We start from the raw sequence: 25,898 nt of genomic DNA, 5'->3' as shown, positions 1-25,898 counted from the left end.
TTTTAGGCGTGGCCTAAGGGGGCGGTAATCCAGCCCGGAAGGATTGGTTGTAAAGGTTGAGGTCAGCCTTGTGCTAATTGACTTGGTTGTATTTAGGTGTCGCTCCACCCGTTAAGTGAGCTTATAGTGTAATCCTTATGCTTGTGAGTCAAGGCGGGGACGTAGGCAGTTTGTCAAACTTCGATAACATTTCAGGTGTCGTCTCTATTTACTGCTTTATCATGCATACTTAATTAAATCACTTGTACAGTTTAATTTTCGCTGAATATATATATTGATTTATTTTATCCGCACTAGATTAATACTGCTGCTGATTGATTGATCTAGGGGATTAATTTTTTAAAATACCATTTCACCCCTCTTTTGGGATTACAGCAAAGCTAACAACTAGTATCGGAGCCTAGTAGTTTAGAATTAACAGTTATTTTGCAAAAGATCTAGATGACTCATAGTACTGTAACCCCTTTCCTTGAGAGACCCTCTTCCACATGCCCTCTGATTTTCAGTGGTGTACACCTTCTGGAAATAGAGGATGCGCATCTATCTTCAGAATATTTACTACAAGGTGTGGAGAGTTATCTCTAAGGAAAACTATGTTCCTATGAAAACTGAAGGTACAACTAGAGTTCCTAAGATTGAAGATGAATATATTGATGATGATATGAAAGATGTTAGTTTAAATGTTACTGCCATGAATAATTTGTATTATGGTCTTGATGTTAATGAATTTAATAGAATTATGACATGTTCATCTGCTAAGGAGATATGAGATAAGTGTCACATATGAGGGTACTAGAGATATAAAAGATAGTAGGATTGATATGTTGACCAGCGAGTATGAAGGATTTAGGATGAACACTAAATGCTATTTATGGTTCTTATTGTCATTATATGTCATAGACTTTTTAATTAAACCTAAAAAATCCAATGTCGGTCGACCAAAGTCTGCTTATGGTATATTGATTTCCCTATAGTCAGACTATGACCTTTAAGCTCATTCATATCATGCATGCCATGCATTATTATAGTCCCAATTAAAAGCAATGATGCATTTACGATAAAATACAAATATCTTATTCTTCTTCTTCTTCTTCTTCTTCTTCTTTTGGTCCTCGGATTTGTCATGGAATACGTTAGATGATATAATCTTTATGTTCCTCCCGATTTCCATCTCTTCCTTATGTGTGCGCTAAGTATTAAGCCTGCTTCAAGCACTGAATACACACATAAGTAACTTGTGTTTTGTTAGTATCAAAACAGGGATCAGACTCAAAAGGTCAACATCTTAGTAATTCACAGGCATAATGCCTCAAGGGGGAATCGAACCCATGACCTTGGAGTCACCAAAGTCACAAATCACCCTTATCATTTGTTGGAATCAAACAAATTAAATATTAATGTGTTTATGGAGAGTCTGGTTTAGATGTTTGGCTGTAGATGATAGAATTCAGGCCAAAGGAATATCGATGACTTCGGCTTATGATTGCTGCGTTCAGAGAAGTCAGGAAAACATTGATCATATTCTTTCTTTAGGTGAGGTGGCTTCAGAGGTTTGGTGTCGGGTTAGTGTGGCGTTGGGGATTCCTTTCCAACGATCTCTTCACTGGGAAAACAAAATGACAAATTGGTTCCACTATGCTAAAAAATCGTCTATTAAATCGGGTTGATTCCATGTTTGATTACGTGATGCCTCTAGAATCAAAGATGTAAAGCGAGAATGGAAGGAGTTTATCAAAGTGCAGATCAGATTTGGAGAAGTGTTCGATTCTGAGTTAGTTTTATTGCTGAGAGCACTAATTCTTTTCAAAAATTGAAGAAGTCGGACATTAAGATATTGAATGAGTTTTAAATTAAGCATCAGGGAGTTTGCAACAGGCCTGAAAAAATTATTTCGTGGGTTAAACCTCCAGTAGGGTGGATAAAACTTAATTATGATGAGAGTTGTAGGGGCAATCTGGCTACTTTAGGAGGTAGGGGAATTATTTGGGATTGCCATAATATGGTAAAAGCGGTTTTTTCAAGTTATTTTGGCAATTGTACGAATAATAGTGCGGAATTAAAAACAATTAGGGAAGGAATTCGTTTGTGCAAACGTTTGAATTATGTTAGTGTGATTATTGAAAGTGACTTGCGAATTGTAGTTGATTGGCTTTGGAAAGGTAGATGTACTTTGTGGTATTTTTGGAAATTTTGGAAGGAGTTCGTGGCAGAGTTAGAAGGAGTGAATGTCATGGTGATGCATAATATAGGGAAGACAATAGTGCGACTGATTTTCTTACTAAAGAAGGAGAAAAGGGAAACAATATAATCTATGAAGAATAACTCCTTCTATCACATTATCTGAAAGGTATCCTTCGGATGGATAGGTGGGGTCTCGTTTTGGTTCGTCATTAGTTCAACTTTAGAAGTTTCGTTTGATGTATTTCGTTTTGATTTTGGTTGTTTTTATATTTTTATCTCATTTGTTAGTTATGTTTAGTTTTGTTTGTCTTAATTTGGTTGGTTTGTTTTAACTTGTAACCACGGTATTCCTTCGCCAAAAGTAAGGGTATATTAATAAATAAATGAAGGTGTCGCCCTATTTTAGTAAAAAAAAAAAGAAAAAAAAATATTACTAAAAATTAAGAAAAACTAAATATTAATGATGTATAAAATTATTATTATTATTTTCATAAATTTGGCATATTTTTTATTTTCTTTTTCGCTATGCTTGATACCCAAACATGAAAATTTGAATTTCTTGATATTTTATTTTTCTTTTCCTAATATTTTTAGAATTTCAAATACAGCCTAAATGTCAAGTGTTTTTTTTTTTTTGTTATAATTTTTTTTTTATAATTACTAGTTGCCGGCACACGCGATGCTTGTGCTCCACAATTTTTGAGCAATAATTATAATAAGTTAATTATTTAAAAAATAATAAATAAATATATCTTAAAAAAATTATTTTAGGAAAGTTATGAGTAATTTGGGGTATTTTTGAATGTTTAAGGTAATTATAAAAATATTTTTAAAATATAGGTGGGTAGTTATAAGAACTTTTTTGAAATTTTTATGAATCAAGAACATTTTTTTAAAAATATTTATGGGTAGTTTTAGGAATATCTTTAAAATACATATGGAGAGTAATATGGATTTTTTTTTGAAAATTTTAAAAATAATTATAACGATATTTTGAGGTCCTTTCCAATAGTAGAGATATATCTAACTTCAAATTTTTCATAACTAAAAAGTAAATAAACAAGACACATGGACATAGGGGGTCAAAAAGGGATAGCTGGCCGGGCTCGGGCCAGTCGTAAACAGGTAAGGTTAAACGGATTCAAATTCGAATTGGCCCATTTATTAACGGGTGACTAATATACAAATTCAAATCCGTCAAAATTAATATATATAATACTAAAAACACAATAAATACTAAAGTGATGGGGCAAATGATGACGGCATCAATTAATTAAATTATTACCCGTTAATCGGACTAAAGTTTTGATTTGCTAAAAAAAAATGCAACTGAAATTGATTTTACCATTTGCTTCAGTTTTTCTATTTTTCCTTGGTTGGTAGGCACTATTTTACTATTTTTATACCGACTTTTGACGCGCTGCGCGCCTATATAATAATCAGTTGGAATTGGGGAGTAGGCCGAAACAGAGCAACTGAGCAACAAACGCGCAAATCAGCAATGGCGGAATACGGCGGCCATGGAGGTCGGCGTGAGGTAGCAGGGGAAGAAGAGATGGAGATGACTGCGGAAGAAGCTGCTGCGGAGAAGAAGTTGAAGGAGCGACAGATATCGTGGGGAAAACTACATCGTGTGGACTCCCTCAACCTGGAGGCCGGCAGAGTCTCTGCAATTTCTTCCTCCCACCCCTCCAAGGTCCTCCATTGCTTACTTTCACAGATTTAAATAAGTTCTCATTCTTAATTTGTTTCAAATGAAGAGACATTACGATATATAATTTATATTTGAGATTTTGAAACTCGAACTTGATTGTATTTGCATGATTTTACATGGAATGTAGAATTTTGAAGTTTATATTTTCAAGTACAACTCAACGAGTTGGATTTTATTTTTCGTGAACATCTGTTTCATTGATCTTTATTGTTTTCGCTAAATTTAGTTTGTTAGAACGATTTGACACTTCATTTTGAAAATAAATTAAATTTGTGAATTATCTATGAACTTCAAATATGAAATAGACAATACATGTGTATATTTTTATTATGTTTTATATCGTGAATCACGTATATTTCAATAATTTCAACCGTTTCTTTAAATCATAAATGATTGTCTAAAGTTCTGTAGTTTGTTTGAATGTTCTTATTCACCATTTTTGTTTATTGTTAATAAAAACATATTATGTTACAAATTTGTAATCAAAGTTTGAAGTATGTAATGTTTTTCTTCTTGTATTCATCTTATTTTTAAATTTATCATTTGAATTGATTATTTGATGAGAAACTAATCCTTCAATTTAAGAAATATTTCAGTGAAATATTGTAAATTTTTATAATTAAATAATAATATAAAATATTTATTTTATGGCACAAAATTGAGAAGAAGATTTGACACGAGGACAATTAAAGGTGTGGCAAACATACTGAAGCAAGGCTAACGGTGAAAAGTGAACAATTTTTCTCGCCATATTTCCCGTCCCTTTCTCTTTAATTCCTTCCAAACAAACAGGTGGATTGGAAGGCGACGGTGAGCTTAGCTTTTCAGTGCGTGGGAGTGATATACGGGGACATAGGGACCTCTCCACTCTACGTGTATGCTAGCACTTTCAGCAACGGGATCGGCCACAAAGACGACATTATTGGGGTGCTCTCCCTCATTATCTACACTATTGTTCTCCTCCCACTCCTCAAATATGTGTTCATCGTCCTTCGGGCAAATGATAATGGCGATGGTCAGTTTCTCATTTCACCTTTTGATTTCCGATGTTTTTACTTTCTTCAATTCAGAAGCTGTTCTTCAGATTAGAGAAAGCATTTTTTCCTAATTTTTGAAGCGATAGTCAGTTTCCCATTTAAGCTTTTGATTCCCGATGCTTTTACTTTCTTCAATTCAGAAGCTGTTCTCAAATTAGAGAAAACATTTATTCTTATTTTTGAACCGATGGTCAGTTTCCCATTTTACCTTTTCATTTCCGATGCTTAGTTTCCCATTTAACCTTTTCATTTCCGTTGCTTTTACTTCTAAATTTTTCTTTACTTTTGAAGCGATGGTCAGCTTCCCATTTAACCTTTCGATTTCCGATGTTTTTTACTTTTTTCAATTTAGAAGCCGCTTTTTCAAATTAGAGACAGCATTTTCTTACTTTTTTTTTGGATTACGCATCGGGTATCATACGTCTGTTTTATGGTCCACGTGACTAATCTTACGCCCTTGATGTTGACCTTGCAACTCTAAAGGGAGGGTAAATTTAGGAATCCAGGAGCAGAAACGAGTCCAAGAGAGTTTGAACACCTAACTTCGTAAAAAACACTCTTACAACCCGCACTATCACCTGAACCACACCCTGGGGTAGCATTTTCTTACGATTGCCTGTTTCCAGTCTGACCTTTTATTTCCAGTGCCTTTCTGTTCTTTAATTTAGAGACTGCTTTTCCAGTGTTTCATTTTTCCCATTAGAAAGGGAAGAAACCCATTTTCCCTTTGACCAAGCAAAACTTTTTTCCATTAAGCTTTTGCTAATAAAATTCTACACACACATTCACTGGAAAGCATTTCTTATTTTTGGGCCTGCAGTCTCGGTTAGTGTTTTAAAAAGCGTAATTATTTTATTCACTGGAAAGCATTTCTTATTTTTGGGCATGCAGTCTTGGTTAGTGTTTTAAAAAGGGTAATTATTTTTTCCTCCAAAAAAGGAGGGATCCCATTTTCCTTATGACCATGGAAACAATTCTCCTTTGATGATTCACAAGTGGAGTTATTCATGTGTTTGTATAGGTGGAACATTTGCACTGTATTCCTTATTATGCCGATACGCGAAGGTGAGCTTAATTCCAAATCAGGAGCCAGAGGACAGGGAGCTGTCCAACTACAGCCTAGAAATACCTTCAAACCAGCTGAGACGGGCTGAAAAGATTAAAGAAAAGCTGGAGAACAGCAGAACTGCGCAAGTAGTGCTTTTTCTTGTCACCATTCTCGGGACTTCCATGGTTATTGGAGATGGAGTACTAACTCCTTGCATTTCAGGCTAGTTTTTTTAATTTTTTTAATTATTATTTTTGAATAATTTTTAAATTTAAACAAATGAATTCTAACTGAGGTGGTCCTGTTTTGCAGTTCTTTCTGCAGTGAGTGGCATCAATTCCCTAGGCAAAGGTACTGATGTTTTTTGAATTTTTCTTTATTAAATTACTAGGCAGCAAAAGAAAGGCATTGGCTATGTGTTTATAATGTTTTGCCTGATTGATTCTACAGATGCTGTTGTTGGGATTTCAGTGGCAATCTTGATCATTCTTTTCTCTGTTCAGCGATTCGGAACTGATAAAGTGGGGTTCTCATTCGCTCCGATTGTATGCTTGTGGTTTTTGTTCATTAGTAGCATTGGCCTTTACAATTTATTCGAGCATGGTGTGGGTGTTTTGCGTGCTTTCAATCCATATTACATCATAGATTACTTCCAAAGAAATGGTAAACAAGGATGGGTATCCCTTGGTGGAGTTGTCTTGTGCATTACAGGTGAATTTTGCTAGCTAGAGTAGTTTGGTTCATTTTAATCTTTTGCACTTGTGGCTATTCTGCTAACTGTATGACTGCATGGAACAGGGACTGAGGCCATGTTTGCTGATCTTGGTCACTTCAGTGTCCGTGCAGTACAGGTAAGGAGAATATTCATATTTCTTATCAATTTTCTCAGACTTAGCAGGCCGGATGCATAAAATAACCTCACTCATAAACAAGTCTATTAAACTTTGTTCTTAAGAGCATTTGAATGAGCATGGTTTTCTCTGAATTTTTTGCTTATTTTACTGCACATTGCAGATTAGTTTTTCTGGCATTGTGCTTCCTGCAATACTAGCTGCATATATTGGGCAGGCAGCATACCTCACCAAATTCCCTGATGATGTGCGAGATACTTTTTACAAGTCGATCCCACGTAAGACCTCTAACAGGCATTATTGACGAGAATATCCCCATTTAAAATAGTTTATTGTCATTAAAAACTCACATAATCAGAATAAGTAATCATATTTACTTGTATGTGCAGATCGGTTGTACTGGCCAACATTTGTTGTGGCTGTTGCTGCCGCCATTATAGCCAGCCAAGCAATGATATCTGGAGCATTTGCAATAATTTCCCAATCTCTAAGCATGGGCTGTTTTCCTAGGGTTAAGGTTGTTCGTACTTCAACCAAGCATGAGGGTCAGGTTTACATACCGGAGGTCAACTACATGCTTATGATTGCTTGTGTTATAGTCACTTTGGTCTTCAAGACCACAGACAAGATTGGTAATGCATACGGTAAGCTCAAAAAGATTTATAAACTGCTAGAATCTTTTGACCCTGGACATAGTGGCTGTTCCTCCGTCCAAAAAGAATTTGGAATTGCCTTTTTAAACAATGGCAGAATTTCATCCCATCAGAGATCAGTTCTACACTGGAATTCTGAAACCATAGGTCCTGCATTAGATCTTGCAAGTGAACAGAATAGGAAAAATCATAACTAGTTTCTTTTGGTGCAGGGATTGCTGTCGTAGCTGTGATGCTTATCACAACAAGTATGGTTGCTCTCATAATGCTTGTCATATGGAAAACAAGCATATGGTGGATTTCTTTGTTCTTTGTGGTATTTGGATTCATAGAGGTGGCATACTTCTCATCTGTTCTATACAAATTCACTCATGGTGGGTTCCTTCCAATGGCATTTTCTGCCGTCCTAATGACGGTCATGGGGATCTGGCATTATGTTCACAAACAAAAATACATGTTCGAGCTTAGGAACAAGGTTTCTAGTGAGTACATAAGAGAACTAGCCAAGAACCCGAGTGTGAACCGGGTTCCAGGAATGGGATTGCTCTACTCTGAGCTTGTTCAGGGCATTCCTCCTATATTTGCTCACTTCATCAGCAATGTACCATCAATCCATTCAGTTTTGGTTTTTGTCTCCATCAAGTCCATTCCTATAAGCAAAGTGGCATTGGAGGAGCGGTTTCTATTTCGACAGATAGAGCCACGAGACTCCCAAATGTTCCGCTGCATTGTGCGGTATGGATACAATGATAAGGTTGAGGAATCGGGGGTGTTTGAGCACCAATTAGTGGAACACTTGAAAGAATTCATCCGCCATGAACGCTACATTCTTGAAGGAGGGCCAACTGAACAAACAATTGAGCCGGTGAGCGTTGAACATTCAACTGTACAAGTAAGAAGATCAAGCTCATCAACAATTCAATCTGAGGAATCACGACAACCCTCTGACCGACCTAACGTTTCGTCGGGATCCATTCAATCTATTAGTATTCCGAAGTTGATAAATTCTGGACCCATCCTGGGAGCTGAAGAGGAGATGCAGTTTGTGCAGAAAACCATGGAGAAGGGTGTGGTCTACTTGCTGGGAGAAGCCGAAGTTGTGGCAGAACAGAAGTCATCCTTGGTCAAGAAGATGGTTGTCAATCATGTTTACAGTTTCTTAAGGAGAAACTTCAGGCAGGGGGAGAAAGTAATGTCCATTCCCCAGAGCAAGCTTCTCAGGGTTGGAATGACTTATGAGATATGAGATGGCACTTGTTTCTAAAACCATATATAAGGTAAGTGTGTCTTCACTTACTAACTAGTTTGACAAATGTAAATTAAACAAATGTGATAAGCATAAATCATAAATATGTGTATGTTCTATGTGGATTATACAAGAGTATTGGTTTGTTTACATGCTTGTGGATAGTAAATTTATTCTCTATTTTCATCTCTTTTAAAGATTAAAAAAAAAAAAAAATCATTTTTGTCTTTAAAATTTTAGAGTTTATATATGTGAATTTTTCAAGTTTTCCAAGGGGAATATGAGGTGACATTTTTGTAATTTTCAAAAGGTTTGAGAATGAAAAATGATGGTCCTCGGCAGTTAAAAAGATTGTATTTGCATGAGGCAGAAACAATTATTTATCATAATTCAACCAATGAGTTGGGGGTTTTATTTGTTACAGGAAGAGGGGTTTTGTCGGTTTGATTCAAAATTTGCTTGGGCAATGAGGTTAATAATAATAATAATAATTATTATTATTATTCTTCTTCTTCCTTTTTGATTTTGATTTTCTTATTTCAAAAAAAATATGTTTCACTTGATGATATAAAAAATCTTTCTTCTACTTTCACTTATGTTGTGCTTGGGGCATAGATTTTGGACCTTAGATTTGGATTTGGATTTAAATAAATTTTAATATAATTTTGTATTGTATTTTATTCAAATTCAGGATAAATTCAAATTTTAAAGCTTTCGAAACATTTTTTTAATATTTTTTTTTTTAAAATTTGTAACATTTTTATTTTGATCAAATTTGAAAGAAGTAATTAATCAATCTAACCATTGCTTTAGTTTTATGTCCTATAAAGTGATAAATTATCTTTCTTTAATCTTGTCAATTGGCCTTCGTTTTTGCCATTTCCTTTTTTCCGCTTCAGATTCAAAATAGTGAAACAAACTAAAGTTTTGGAAATATGAATGCATATAATTTTATATAAATAATTTTTTTTTTAACTAAAGAAGGGCGGCACCTCCTAATTATTTATTGATATACCCTCACTTTTAGTGGAGGAATACCGTAGTTACAAGATAAGCATTAGGAGATTACAGATAAAAAAATTAAAAGCCTTCCAAAAACAACACCAACAACCAACCAAAATAGGACTATAAATCCAAACACGGCTAAATAAGAAATAAATCTAAATAGACCTATCAAAAATAAAAATAATGAAAAAAATTAAAATAAAAAAAATCTAAACCAACCAAATAAAAATCAAGAGGATGAACTAATGATGAAAGGAAGTGAGACCCAACCTATCCATCCAAAGGATATCTTTCAGAGAACGAGGTAAAATATGTTTTTCGTAGATGACATTGTTTTCCATTTCTCATTCTTTAGCGAGAAAATCAGTTGCACTATTGCCTTCCCTATATTGATAGATCACCATGAAGTTCTCCTCTTCTAATTCTGCCACAAGGTCCTCCTAAAAATCTCAAAGATACCATAAGGTACATCTACCTTTCCGAAGCCAATCAACAACAACTCGCAAATTACTTTCAATAATCACATTAAAATAATGAAGTCGTTTGCGTAAACGAATTCCTTCTAGGAGTGCTTTTAATTCCGCATTTTTGTTCGTACCATTGTCAAAATAGCTTGAAAGAGCAGCTTTCACCATGCCATGATAGTCCCGAATAAAACCTCCACCTCCTGAAGTACTCGGATTGCCCTTACAGCTTCCATCACAATTAAGTTTTATCCACCCTGCTGGAGGTTTAACCCACGAAATAATTTTTCCAGGCCTAGCGCAAACTCCCTGATGCTGAATTTGAAACACTTTCAAAATCGTAATGTCCGATATCTTCAATTTTCGAAAAGAATTAAAGCTATCAGCTAAAGAACTAACTCAGTATCAAACACTTCTCCACCTCTGATATGAACTTTCATAAACTCCTTCCATTCTCGTTTTGTATCTTTGATTCCAGAGGCACCACATAATCAAAGATGGAATTAGACCGATTGAAATGCCTTTAATAGATGATTTTCGAGCATAGTGAACCAGTTTACAATTCTATTTTTCCAGAAAAGGAACCGTTGGAAAGGAATCCCCAACACCACACTAGCCTGACACCAAACCTTTGAAGCCACCTCGCACAAAGAAAGAATGTGATCAATGTTTTCCTAGTTTCCCTTCACGCAGTAATCACAAGCCGAAGCCATCAATATTCTTTTTGGCCTGAATTCTATCATCTATTGCCAAACATCTAAACCAGACTTTTCATAAACACATTGAGATTCTTCTAGGCAATAGGGAATGCTAAAACCAGTCATTCCACTAAAAATTATCACTTTTGCTCCTCATTGTCTACCATATTGTTTTTGTAAAGAAATTGTTGTTAGGGGCGGGCTTCCAGATGAATATATCCTGACCACTTTTACCAGCTAACACATTATGCAAGATTTCTCTTGTTCCGTCGGCCCCAACCAATTCGATTAATAAATCAGAGTTCCAGTTGTTATTCAGCTAGCAGTCCTTAATACACAGCTTCTTGTTTGAAATATCTTCAGTGCGCACCGCTAACGGGCCTGATGTAAGCCACCTATTGAACCAAAAAGAAGAGTTCTCACCTCTCACTAAAACTTTAACATTATCCATAACTTCTGTAATGATGACCATCATTGATTTCCAAAACCGAGAATCATTTGGCCTCCCTTTCCTTATTAATAAATTATCATTTCTGCAATATTTAGACCTGAAAAAAACCTAACCATAGATTGTTAGAAGTGAGCAGTCTGAAGGCAAATTTCATGAGAAGCGATTTTTGGACTGTTAATTCAGGTGTAATCCCAAGAGGGGAGGTGAGTTGAGTATTTTTAAAAACCTTTAAGATTATTTACCACTTAATCCCTATTTCTATATTTAACAAATTAATTGCATGGACTTGAAATTAATTCAAATTATTATCTTAATAAATTCTATTTTACCCAATAAATTATCAAGTGAGTATAATATAGATCAACATACAATCATGCAAAAGCTGATAATGAAATGCAAGAGGAAATTAAAAAGACTAAGGGAAGAGAGAAGGCAAACATAATTTTTACAAGGTTCAGCCAACCTGGCCTACGACCTCACCTTGAACAACTCATTCAAGGATTCTACTAAATCCCTACTCCTTTAACCAGGACGAAACTTCCCTTACATCCGCTACTTACAAGAGGCACAAATTCCTCCTCACCCGGTTCACAACCCGAACGGTGATTACAATATAGAATTTCAAATATGCAAAACAACTTAATATTGCTTCTAACAAAGCTAGTGAGTACAATAGAAAACCTAATACATATCCATATGATAAAACTTGAAGCTCAGTATGTATGTAACGATGTAATCGTTATATAAATGATATGCTTCACAAAATTTCCCTTTGATCAAATCTCCCAAAATAATTATATAAGTAAGTTCTATGGAGAAGTTAGGGTTTTAAATAGTCTTTGGTTTAAAAGAATATGACTATACCGCTTCAAATATTGAAGCCAACCAAATGAGCTCAATACAAATATGTAATTCAGTTTTTCTCCAACAATCTATATCGATAAGTTTTATTCCAAATATCCAAAACACAATATGATCTTTGTATATGTATAAGTATATATATATATATATATATATATGATATGTGTTCCATATATAATATTTTTCAAAAAATATCCCTCAATAATATATATAGTTATGAGCTATAAGGATATTTAATCAAGTGGTTTTGTAATATCGAAAATATCAAGTCTTTAAATGAATACACACTTGAATAAAAAGTATTTAACCATTGACAAAACTTTTCTCAAGTAGTGATCTTGTCAAAACAATCTATATGTATATAAGTACACTCAAGATCAATCTCTCAAATAATATTCAATAATAGATTTTGAGATGAAAAACTCGTTGAGAATAAGTAGTAACAAATAGATTGATTTACCAAACCTCATTACCAAGTTAAATGCACAACAATCATTAGAATGTATTTTAAAGATTAGTGTAGCCTTAACTTAGATTTGATGTAAAAGTTTTGAAATCCCAAGCAAGAATTTAGCAGTGTGTTCAATGTTCTCCCTAGTTGTGCTAAACATTCAATTCACTCAATCTTATGCCAAAGGTTGGGGCACTAGGGTTTAGAGGTTGATTATATAAGTAAACTTGGTCTTACGACAAGTCCTAACCATTGGATCAACTTGATTAAAAAAATAGCTCGCGTGTTCTTTCACTAAAGATTAAATTTTTAATCTCCCCGCAGGTTTGGACGATTGAGGAGTAGGGTTCAGACGACTGAAGTTCTTTAAAACTTCGAAAAATTAAACTGGACATAGGGTAAGACATATGAAGTTGGGGTTCAGACTTCTAAAGTTGTGGGTTCAGACGACTGAAGTCAAGGTTCAGTCTTCTGATGTGCTTCTGTCTGTTTCTATGTTTCTTCAATAAATCTTCAGACGACTGAACTTAATCTTCGGTCTTCTGAAGAAATTCTTCAAACGACTGAGCTTAAACTTCAGTTTTCTAAAGTTGAATCTTTAGACGACTGAGCGTAAACTTCAGTCTTCTGAAGTTGACATTTTAGACTTTTGGGTAGGGACTTCGGTGTTCTGAATAGAACACTTTCTGGTTTTTTTTTTTGTTGTTCTCTTTCTTTGCTCTTTTATAAAATATTTTCTAGGGTTTTAAAAAATTTTTTAAGTCCATAAATATCCCCTAAAGATTTTCATGAGATGCATGAGCCCTAAGGTCAGTCTAGGATATATTTTGAGTTTCGAATTAAATCATATGAAATATGTAAATACATTCAGTTCTAAATACTCATTCCTATGACGATCTTAAACTTGCCGCTTGCATCTTCATTCTTATACTCTTTTAGTTCCATGGATTGTGCTAAGATGTATATACTTTAATTTTCATGACTTCCATGACTTTCTAGCCTTTTGTGCATGCTAAATATTGTTCTTATTCATAATCTCAATGCATATATCAAATACCAAGTGATTTATTATTATCAAAACAGGATTGGACTCATAGAGTTAACAATCTCCCCATTTTTGATGATGACAAATATACGAGTAAAAATATAAAATGGGTTACGCCTAATAAGGCTCCCCGCAAATAATGTACAATCAAATATGCAGCATCAAATATTCAGCAAATGCAATATGCTCATACACAATTAGTTTTGCCAACTATTTTTGCTATAACCTGATATTATTCTCCTTCTTTTGGTATCAATAAACAGGTGTATAATAAAACATGAGCGGACATAACTTTATATTCTTCTCCCCCTTTAAATCTTAAAGTTTTAAACTTATTCCACCGTCAGATTTTAAAAATGGTACTGTGAAATATGTCTCCCTGTGTTATTCAATTTATTTCTCCCTCTTGCTAATGCAGAAAACTATGTTATTGAATTAAATTGCAATGTGAACATACATAGTGTGGCAAATTTCATAGACATTGATAAGCAAACACAGTCACTAAAGTTCAAAGATTATGTGTAAGTTAACATGCTCTCATCATGATATGAGTTTAATACCAAATGTGAACAAATGTGATACCAAATGGGAACAAGTAAGCCGAATTTGAAATTTTTAACCAATTGTGAATATTAAGTGACGTTCTGAATTATGTCATCTAATATAATTTTAGGCAACCTATCGACTATGCATTAGGCCTAATTCACGCCTAATTTGGATAAACCTATCCTTCGCAAGTGGTTTCATGAACATGTCTGCCCATTGTTCATCTGTGCACACAAACTCAAGTGTCACATCCCCTTTTTGTACCATGATCACAAAGTAAATGATGTCTTATTTTTATATGTTTAGTTCGTGAATGTAATATAGGATTCTTTGAGATGTTTATTGCACTCGTATTGTCGCATCTTATAGGAATTGTGTCATAGTTTAATCCAAAATCCATCAGTTGTTGCTTCATGTATAGTATTTGAGCACAACAACTTCCTGCTACTACGTATTCTGTGACGACCGGGTATTTATTCAACATTTTTTTTTGAATATATTAAATGTCATCTCTCAGAAATACTGAAAATAACATCCCAAGCTCAAAGAGCACTGAGGAAACTTTGTCTGTCATACATATCTAAATAGCAGTACACAAAACTGGGAATTGCTTTATACAACACAATATAATATAATATACCAGAAAACTATACTGCTCTGCAACATATTCACAATACAAAATACCCAATGACGTCACTACAATCTGAAGACTATCCCAAAAATACTATCATCTCAAAAATACCTACCCTTCCCATAAGGGCAGCTCCAGTCAATTTCTACTTGCGAGCCTGATCTGCTCGCCTAGCTAGATCTCCTGAAAAATGGTAAGTCATTAGGATGAGACAACACTCAGTAAGTGGAAATATGCTATTACTAGTGTGTGGTGGCTGAGTTAAATAATTAAAATACTGAAATAATATTGTAATATAAGAAAACTGATAAACTGTACAGAATATATTTATCTATCATGAAATCTTTAAAATATGGCTGTGTATCTGAGTTTACTATCTGAAGGTACTTCTAGTATAGTAATATAAATTGTTGCTATGTGATATATCTGTACATAGGAACTTTTGCTATACCCTAGAATCTATATATCATGATATATCCTCTCATGATAGGGTTGTGCGGTCCGTAGGCTGGACTTACGCTGGTCGGCCCTCGTGGTAAGTCAATCTCTATCATCCACCACTCTGTAATGATCAATGTAGATCCCGACCCACTGCAATCACTTTGGGCTATCTCAAACCTCTGTCATCGTCTAACCGACTACCTCAACCCAGCATGCTGGGGAGACTGCAAATCTCTCCTAACACAGTTAGACGGAATCCACATGCTATCTGAGTCATGTGATTGAACGTATCTGAAACTAGCAACGGTAACGTGCTCTGCTATAATTATATCTGTCTATAATTTCCATAGGGATCTGATATCATATAATACTGTATACATATATATAAATATATACTCATCTTGCTGCTTTTAACATGATTTCAAAAAAAATCATAACACTATAATTCTGAACTATATTATCTGAGATATCTGACTGAAATATATATATTATCTGTCTGTAACATCTGTGTTTTCTGTCTAAACTATTTGTAATATCTGTATAAAATATCTGTATATAATATCTGAATATTTTGTATATAGTATCTGTGTGCTCTGTATATAATATTTGTATACTCTGTATATGATATCTAAATGCTCCGTTTATAATATCTGTATGCTCTATATATAATATCTGTATACTCTGTATATTTGTTGTAGCATCTTGATGCTATCACTGTATAATCTGTCTGAATAGACTGTCTGAGTGTTATGGTCTAGAAATCATGTTTTTCTCTGAAAATGCTGTAAGTCTCATTCATTTCTAATGTTTTGAAACATCTGAATATATGTATATCTAAAATACTATAAAATCTATATATGTAGGGTACTGTAATAAACTCACGCCACACATTTGAATAAACGAAGTCTCATGCTCAATTTCTGTAATTTTCTGTTATAAGATAATATTCATAATTCTCTGGAAAATAATCTGATATAAATGCTTGAAACACTCATTCATAATATTATGTATACATATTAAAAATTGCTAGCATAGCATATTTCCATTACCTTAACTCTAAAAAGCCCCTATTAAATTTTGGCCCTATACCTGCAGGGTTCCTAACTCAACATCCTGAAAACAATATCCCCCAGAACAAAATATTAGTATTTCCTTACCTACAACATTTCTCATAACTATAAGGAAGACATAATCTGAATAAAATAGCTTACCCTGGATTTGGGATGAATTTTAAATCAACATTCCCCACGATCTGCTCTGGCAGACTTGCAGAGAACTTCGCTAGGAGCGTCGTGATGGCCTCAGATCTTCAATCCAGCGAAAAATGGGGCCAGGAACAAAGAGGTAAGGGGAGGGAGTCGTAGGAGAGAGAGAGAGAGAGAGAAGGGTTCTGCGCTGAAATTTTGGTTAAAAATCTGAGTTTCAGCTATTTGTAGGGTTGGATTCGTTGACAAGACACATTACCTCATCGACGGGTCTTTCAATAATTTCGTCGATGAACTTCCTCCCTTATTGACAAATTTCAGACTATCCAAAAAACCCTTCTCGGTATTTTCTCATCGACGAGGCGTGGCTTCGTCGATGAGGTCGACTATGCGCTCGTCAAAGAAACCTCTGTGTTCGTCGACGAGGCACTATGTAAGAACCCGGGTTGTTATATATTCTGCCTTAGCTGTGGAAAGAGCAACTGAATTCTGCTTCTTGGAAAATCAAAAGACTAACGAATGCCCTAAGAAATGACATGTACCAGTTGTGCTCTTCCTATCCACTTTGCTACCAACAAAATCAGCATTTGAATAGCTAATAATCTCAAAAGATGTATACTTAGGATACCATAGCCCAAGTTCCATGGTTCCTATCAAGTATCTAAGTATTTGTTTGACAGCTAACAAATGCGACTCTTTTGGTGCAATCTTGAATCTTGCACACAAACATATGTTGAACATTATGTCAGGTTTGCTGGTAGTTAGATATAGTAAGCTACCGATCATTCCACGATAAAGATTGACATCTACTGGTATACCTTGTTCATCTTTGTCTGATTTCAAAGAAGAACTCATAGCTGTTCCTAGTATTTTTTCATCTTCCATATTAAACTTTTTGAGCAGATCTCTAATGTACTTCGATTGATTTATAAAAATGCCATGTTTGGCTTGTTTGATCTGAAGTCCTAGGAAGAAATTTAGTTCACCCATCATGCTCATCTCAAATTCATTTTGCATAGTGTTTGCAAACTCATTGCACAAGTCTTTATTTGTAGCTCCAAATATGATATCATCTACATGTCATCTTTTTTAGACTTTATGAAAGGAGTTGTGTCTATCCTCCCTCTAATAAATCCATTGTCTAGTACAAAGCTGCTTAGTCTCTTATACCAAGCTCTAGGAGTTTGCTTTAAACCGTACAAGGCTTTAGTTAGTCTACAAACATGTTTTGGATACTTATGGTTTTCAAAGCCTAGAGGTTGTTTTACATATACCTCTTCACTTATGTCATACAATTTTACCCAATTACTCAAAAACGTACCAAATATTCAATATATACACAATAAGCCGATAATTCAAATACAAATTTAAAAAGATTTAAGGGAAGAAAGATGCAAACTTGATTTTTACGAGGTTCGACCCACCCCAGCTTACGTTCTTGCCTTGAGTAACCCACTCAAGGATTCCACTAAAAAATTGCTCCTTTAAATGGGACGGAACTTCCCTTATAATCTGCTGCTTACAAGAGGCGTAACTTCCTCTTCAATCACGGTTCATAACCCGAACCGTGAATACAATATAAAGATTACAATTTCTATAAAACTCAAAATGTTTTTAAACAAGTTAGTGAGTACATGAAGCTCAATGAGTGTGTAAGATGTTTTCAATGATATTTGTGCATCAACAAATATATGATCTTTGTATATATATATATATATATATATATATATAGATATATATGTATATGACAAAATATCTTCAAAGATCTGAACACAAGTGAGTATTTTTCAACCAAATTTCTCAAGGCTATGTATTTTAGAATCCTTAGGATTTGCTTATCAAAAGTTTTTGCAATAATATCATAATATGAAGTCTTTGTATAAAATATAAACTTGAATGTCTTCAAAGATTCAAATTTGAGCAAAAGTCTTTCTCAAATGAACTTTTAAAGTACTAAAATAAGGATTTTTCTTCTCACTAAAAATATTAGATATAAGAGTTTGAGAGATGAAAAACCTTTGATATATATATTGAATCCAAAAATAAATCACTTATTTATCAAACCTTAATCACCAATCATTGCTTACATGATGTGTAGATGAAATTCCTTTGAAAAGGTGAGATGATTTGCCCAAAGAATATGAATGTAGTAGAGTGTTGGCAAAATCTTTGGAATGGAGGCACATTTAGCACAAGATGTGAAAATATGTCTCTAAAACTCTTGCTTCTTGTGTTTTTAGGGTTTTGAGAGTGTTTAAATAATGTTCTTGCCGTTAGATTAATTTCTGGCCATTAGATCATGGAGATTAAACGTTAATCTGTCCGTATTTGCGCTGGAACATTGTTTTGCGTCGTGACCTTCATCGACGAATGGGTACATTTGTTGATGAGTGTACAACACTCGTTCATTGACGAGGCTATGAGTTCGTCAATGAGAGTACTGTATGAACTATTTGGGCTATCAGTATTTTTTTGTCGATGAGACAATACTGTTCATCGCCAGGTGGCCTTCATGCATTCATCGACGAGGCCATGGGGTTCATCGACAAGGCCTCTAAAATTTGCTTCTAATAATTCTTTCAACCTAGAACTAATGTATATGAATCTTTCATGAAATGCATGAATCCTAAGGTTAGTCTAGTGAATGTTTGAGTTTCGAATTATATCATATGACATATGTAAAAACATTTAATTCTAAATACCGATTCCCATTGAAGATCTTGAACTTGAAGCTTGCTTCTTCATCCTTTTATTCCTCTATTTCTATGGATTGAGTCAAGTGATATGTACCTTAGGTTCTCCGTGACTTCCATATTAAGTTTACTGTTCGTGCATTCTAAATCATGATCCTGTTCACAAACTCAATTGTACAGGTCAAATACCAAGTGATTTGTCATCATCAAAATAGGATTGGACTCATAGAGTCAACATAATGTCTTTGGCATAGGAATTGTTGTGATTACTGTAATATTGATCACAACTATTGAGAATTTCACTTGTAAGTTTGTCCTACATTGAAAAAAAATAGAGTGGAAGATGAGTGTTTATATACATGGTTGGACCCAAGATCTAATAGATTTAAACTTTTGGGTTAAGCGTTGGTGCCCACCATGCGTATTTTGGGATGGATCTCGGAGCAATAATCACATTCGAGCAAAATAAACAACCAAAAATTGGAACACCGAATTTACGTGGTTCGGCCAAATCGACCTACGTCCACGGAGCACACACAACTTCACTAAATACTGGGAGAATTACAAGGAGTAGAAGAAGACTACTACCCTCAAATCAACTCTCACTCACTCTCTCTCTCTCTCTCTCTCAACAAAGATTCACTCTGCCTCAGACAATACTCACAAGTTTTGCTCACTCTATGCACTCTGTTCTGTGCACAACTCCATCTGCACTCACAATGTTTTTGAACAGCCCTCATAGCACATATTACACACACATATATAGGCATAACTGCAGAGGGTGGAAGGCAAAATAGGTGGCTTAATTTCAATGTAGGTGGGCAGGGTAGGCAGCCGCCAATCCCAATGTCAACGATTGCGATTGGGTGGTGTGGTTGCTTGCTTTATTACGAGCCTGTTAGCTTTACCATGATCCCAAGAGAGGGGGTGAATTAGTACTTTTAAGATTAATCCCCTAAGTTAGTATCCTACAACAATATATTCACAACCCTATGGTCAATCTAGTGCAAGTAAAGTAAATCAAGTATAACATGTACCATAAATTAAATAAAGCAATTTAATTAAGTGTGAATTAAGTGTTCTTGTCCTATAGGCTTGCCACCCGATCGAGAGGTAGATTTTTCCATAGATCTACTTCTAGGTACATCGCCTATTTCCAAAGTACCTTATTGAATGGTGCCAGTAGAGTTGGTAGAATTAAAAAATCAGTTGCAAGATCTGCTTGATAAGGGCTTCATACGACCCAGTGTATCTCCGTGGAGAGCTCCGGTGTTATTTGTGAAGAAGAAAGATGGGACTATGAGGATGTGTATAGACTACAGTGAAATTAATAAAGTAACGATTAAGAACAAGTATCCTCTATCCCGTATTGACGATTTGTTTGACCAGCTCCAGGGTACAAGGGTGTATTCGAAGATTGACCTCAAATCCGGCTACCATCAAGTAAAGGTGAAAGCAGAAGATGTTTTGAAGACAGCCTTCAGGACCCGGTACGGGCATTACGAGTTTCTCATTATGCCGTTTGGATTGACGAATGTTCCAGCGGTATTTATGGACTTGATGAACAGAGTCTTCCACCAATACCTAGACCAGTTTGTTTTTGTTTTTATTGATGATATACTGGTCTATTCTAGGAACTATGAGGAGCATGAGACGCACTTGAGGCAGGTTTTGCAGATACTTCGAGAAAAGAAGTTGTATGCCAAGTTCAATAAATGTGAATTTTGGCTTGAGAATGTCGTGTTCTTGGGGCATGTTATATCTAGATACGGTATTTCTATGGATCCTAGCAAGATTGAGGCAGTAGTGAATTGGGCTAGACTGAGAAATGTTCAGGAGATTAGGAGTTTCTTGGGGCTAACTGGATATTACCGTCGTTTCGTTAAGGAATTTTCAGCTTTGTCAGGACCCTTGACACGACTGACGAGGAAGAATGTCAGATTTGAGTGGGACGACTGCTGTGAGCAGAGTTTTCAAGAGCTGAAGCAGAGGTTAGTAGCCTAGTGTTTGACGTTCCAACAGGTAAAGGCTGAGCACTAGAGGTCGGTAGGGCAGTTGCAACCATTATTTATCCTAGAGTGGAAGTGGGATCATATATCAATGGACTTTGTGTTAGGACTGCCGATGGCATTACATGGCCAGAATGCCATCTGGGTGATTGTTGACTGTTTAACTAAGACTGCCCACTTTATACCTATCACGATTAGCTACTCCCTCAGCCGTTTAGCAGACATTTACATTCAAGAGATAGTACGTTCTCATGGGGTGCCAGTATCGATTGTGTCAGATAGAGACCCGCGATTTACACCATGATTTTGGAGGAGTTTGCAGGAGGCTCTGAGGTCTCAGTTATCGTTTAGTACGACATTCCATCCTTAGTCAGACGGGCAGACTGAGAGGACGATACAGATATTAGAGGACATGCTCAGAGCGTGTGTACTAGACTTTGGGGATTGTTGGACTCAGTTCATGCCGCTGGTAGAGTTCGCGTATAATAACAGTTATCAGTCTAGCATTGACATGGCACCATTTGAGGCTCTGTACGGTAGGAGATGCCGTTCTCCTTTATTTTGGGATGAAGTGGGTGAGCGGCGAGTAGTGGGGCCAGAACTTGTGCAGTAAGCACGTGATAAGGTTCGGCTTATCAGAGACAGGATTAGTGCAGCACAGAGCCGACAGAAAAGTTACGCTGACCATCGCAGCAGGAATTTAGAGTTTGATATGGGTGATCACATATTTTTGAAGATAGTTACGATGAAAGGGGTTATACGCTTTGGGAAGAAGAGTAAACTTAGTCCTAGGTTTATCGATCCATTTGAGATTCTAGATAAAGTGGGACCAGTAGCTTATAGGCTAGCTTTACCTCCGGTGTTGTCGAGTATCCACGACGTATTTCATGTGGCTATGTTGAGGAAATACGTTCCAGATCCTTCTCATATCATCAGTTATGATGAGTTGGAGCTTAGTGATTTACTGGGATATGAGGAGGTACCAACAGATTCTGGATAGCAAAGTATAGGAGCTACGTAATAAGAAAATTTCTCAGGTAAAGGTTTTGTGGAGGAATCATGTGGTAGAAGAAGCTTCTTGGGAATCCGAGGAGCAGATGAGACAGAGATATCCGCATCTATTCCAAGAAAGTTGATGGAATAAAATACAAGTAGTTAGGTAGTTTCTTTTGCAGGTACATGTAATGGTTTAATTAGTGTAGTATTTTAGTTTTGGGAGAATGGTTTTCTTTTGTATATGCAATCTTCTAAGACTCAAAATGTAACCACGGTATTCCTCCGCCATAAGTAAGGGTAGGTAATAAAATGAGTAGACCCTTTCTCCTGGTTAAAGGATGGCGAGTTATGGAAACAGTAAATTTCGAGGACGAAATTCTTTTAAGGGGGGAGGAATGTAGTAACCGGGAAAAATAAAATTTTAAAATAATAATAATAATAATAATAAAATAATAAAATAATAAAATAAAATAAATTAGTTAAATTAACAAGTAAAATGAATAGTATGATAAGGAAATATATATATATATATATATATATATATATATATATAAATTTGTACAAGCTTCTCCAAGAAGCTTTGCTTTAATTAGTAGTTATTATGATATTAATATATATATATATATATATATATATATATATATAATTGTACAAGCTTCTCCAGGAAGCTTGCTTTAATTTTGGACAATCCAATTTGAATTGGATTTCCTGCGCCAATGCTCTCTCTCTCTCTCTCTCTCTCTCTCTCTCTCTCTCTCTCTCTCTCTCTCTTCGATTTCGGGCCAGTTTTACGCCAGATTGACAAACCGAAGCCACCATGACGCTCCTAGCAAAGTTCTTTGCAAATCTGCTGGAGCGGATCGTTGAAGAAAGTAATTTAGAAATCATCCCTAAGTTGAGGTAACACTTTTTAAGCCAAATTTGAAGTTGTGACAATTGATAAAAGTGTTATCCGTGTTGAAATATTAAAGTTTAATACTAGAAGTCTTCGTTTCTAGGGGTGTTGATTGGGAACGTTGGAAATCATCCCTAAGTTGAGGTAAGAATTTTTAAGCCAAATTTGACTTTGTGGTTGTTATAGAAAATGTTGTGCATACAAAAATACTGAAATTTAATACTGAAAATTTTTGGTTTCAGGGTATTGGTTAGGAAATCTTATGGGCGTTAGACTAGATTGTTTTGGGGGGCTTTCTCAGTAGTCAGGTAAGGGGATAAACTAAGCTAGTTTTGTTTTGAGAAAATACTTGTATATATATATACACACAAGTATTTTTTCAAAACAAAACTAGCTTAGTTTATCCCCTTACCTGACTACTGAGAAAGTCCCCAAAACAATCTAGTCTAACCCCCGTAAGATTTCCTAACCAATACCCTGAAACCAAAAATTTGGAGTATTAAACTTCAGTATTTTCGTACGTACAACATTTTCTATAATAGCCACAAAGTCAAATTTAGCTTAAAGAGCCTTACCTCAACTTAGGGACGATTTCCAACGTTCCCAATCAACACCCTGGAAACAAAAAACTCCCAGTATTAAACTTTAATATTTCAACGCGTATAATACTTTTTTCAACTATCACAACTTCAAATTTGGCTTAAAAAGCCTTACCTCAACTTAGGGATGATTTCCAAATTGCTTTCTCCAACGATTTGCTCCGGTAGATTTGCAGAAAACTTTGCCAGAAGCGTCGTGATGGCTTCAGTTTGTCAATCCGGCATAAAACTGGCCCGGAATCGAAGAGAGAGAGAGAGAGAGAGAGAGAGAGAGAGAGAGAGAGAGAGAGAGAGAGAGAGAGAGAGGAGAGAGAGAGAGAGAGAGAGAGAGAGAGCATTGGCGCAGGAAATCCAATTCCAATTGGATTGTCCAAAATTAAAGCAAAATTCTTGGAGATGCTTGTACAATTTTATATGTATATATATATATATATATATATATATATATATATATATATTAATATCATAATAACTACTAATTAAAGCAAAGCTTCTTGGAAAAGCTTGTACAACTTTATATATATATATATATACCTTTAACTTATATATGTTACATATATATCATAATAACTTATTTATACACACACACACACACACACACACACACACACACATATATATATATATATATATATTTCCTTATCATACTATTCATTTTACTTGTTAATTTAATTTATTTAATTATTATTATTATTTTTTTAAATTTTATTTTTCCCGGTTACTACATAAGGAATTATTATAATTTTTTAAAACATTTTAACCAAATTAACCTTATTTAAATATTTTAACCACGGTAAAAATAATAGGGCAACCCAAGAGCATCGGTCGACCGAAGGCAAGGTTCGGTTGACAGAGTGTACAAATTCAGTCGACCGGGTGAGATTTAAATTAGAAGTTTGGTCAACTGGTCAATAGGATTCCAATGCAATTTTTCTTTTCCGCGTGGTTCGGTCGACCGTGCGGTTTTGAACTAGGTAGTTCGATCGACCAAACTGTTGGCTAAACACACGTGGAACTCAGTCGACCAAGTGGTTGGCTTACGATTTGGGCTTGGTCTACCGTATGGTCAAATGGTTGACTCAGAGGAAGTTCGATCGATCGGGTAGAATGAACTGGGCATGGCTCGGTCGACCGGGTAATGGTCAAGCAGTTGACCCGGTAACCGGTTCGGTCGACCGACATATATGTACTTGTGAAGTACGGTTGGCCGAATATGCATTTTAAGTGCATTTCGGTTCTATTTACTTATGTGATCACCATTTCCATATAACCTATATATATATATGTGTGTGTGTGTGTGTGTGTGTGTGTGTGCGCGCGCGCGCGTGCGTGCATGTATGAGTGTCCTAGGGTCATTCTAGGTCTTTTTTGTTTTGAGCTTACCTATCATATCATGCAAGTGATGCATATAATTATTACAACCCAGATCCTATTTACTATTATAGACCCCTAATGAATAATGAATTTAAATACAACATAAGTAAGATCTTCAAGGCCTTCAACTTTTATTTCTTGTGCCATCATTTTGATTTGCCAATTGTATACCTGCACATATCCTCAAACATCCATCAAATACAACAAGTATTTGTCATTATTAAAATCGGGTGTGACTTATAAGGTCAACATTCTCCCCCTTTTTGATGATGACAAATACATCATGCAAAAAATGGGTTTAGCCTTAGATGGCTCCCCCTAACAATATGTATTATGTGTAAGTTTGTCAATGCAGATTATTTTTCTTACATGCAACCCAATTTTTGCCTCTTCATCTCCCCCTTTTTGCAACTGCAAAATGGGCCATAAAAATTATAACTTTAGGTAATGGGTAAAAATCATTTTTATACACAATAAGTTTGGAAAATTATGAAAAATTTCAAGAGCATATCGTTTGTAACTAGGACATTCCAAAAAGAAAATCCTGTATATAAAATGACCTGTTTTGAGTTTATAAGACCTAGCAATTTATCCACAACAATGCAACTCAAACAGTTCCAGTATGCACAAGATATAATACATAGGTGCAATGATTATCATGTGGTAGATATGAGAATTATACATCGCAAACCATAAACAATTTTCACAAAGTCTATACTAATAAAAATATCAATAGCTATATTAGTTGTTAGACTTTTAAAATTATTTGAAAGCTCCCCCTGAATTTATGCAAACTATGAAATA

General features: G+C 35.2%; 1 protein-coding gene across 1 annotated transcript; it reads left to right on the top strand.

The window, feature by feature from the left end:
* Positions 1-3,670: 3,670 nt before the first annotated feature.
* LOC131148866 (potassium transporter 5) lies at positions 3,671-8,879 on the top strand. The gene is made up of 9 exons (XM_058098812.1): positions 3,671-3,877; positions 4,688-4,910; positions 5,954-6,202; positions 6,293-6,331; positions 6,431-6,691; positions 6,779-6,831; positions 6,995-7,109; positions 7,221-7,475; positions 7,697-8,879. The coding sequence occupies exons 1-9, from the start codon at positions 3,683-3,685 to the stop codon at positions 8,728-8,730; spliced, it is 2,424 nt and encodes an 807-aa protein (XP_057954795.1). The 5' UTR covers positions 3,671-3,682; the 3' UTR covers positions 8,731-8,879.
* The last annotated feature ends 17,019 nt before the right edge of the window (positions 8,880-25,898 follow it).

This window comes from Malania oleifera, chromosome 2, assembly GCF_029873635.1.
Source record: "Malania oleifera isolate guangnan ecotype guangnan chromosome 2, ASM2987363v1, whole genome shotgun sequence".
In the NCBI taxonomy this organism is placed as follows: domain Eukaryota; kingdom Viridiplantae; phylum Streptophyta; class Magnoliopsida; order Santalales; family Ximeniaceae; genus Malania; species Malania oleifera.
The sequence above is the reverse complement of the archived record's forward strand: the minus strand, read 5'-3'. Positions and strand labels throughout refer to the sequence as shown.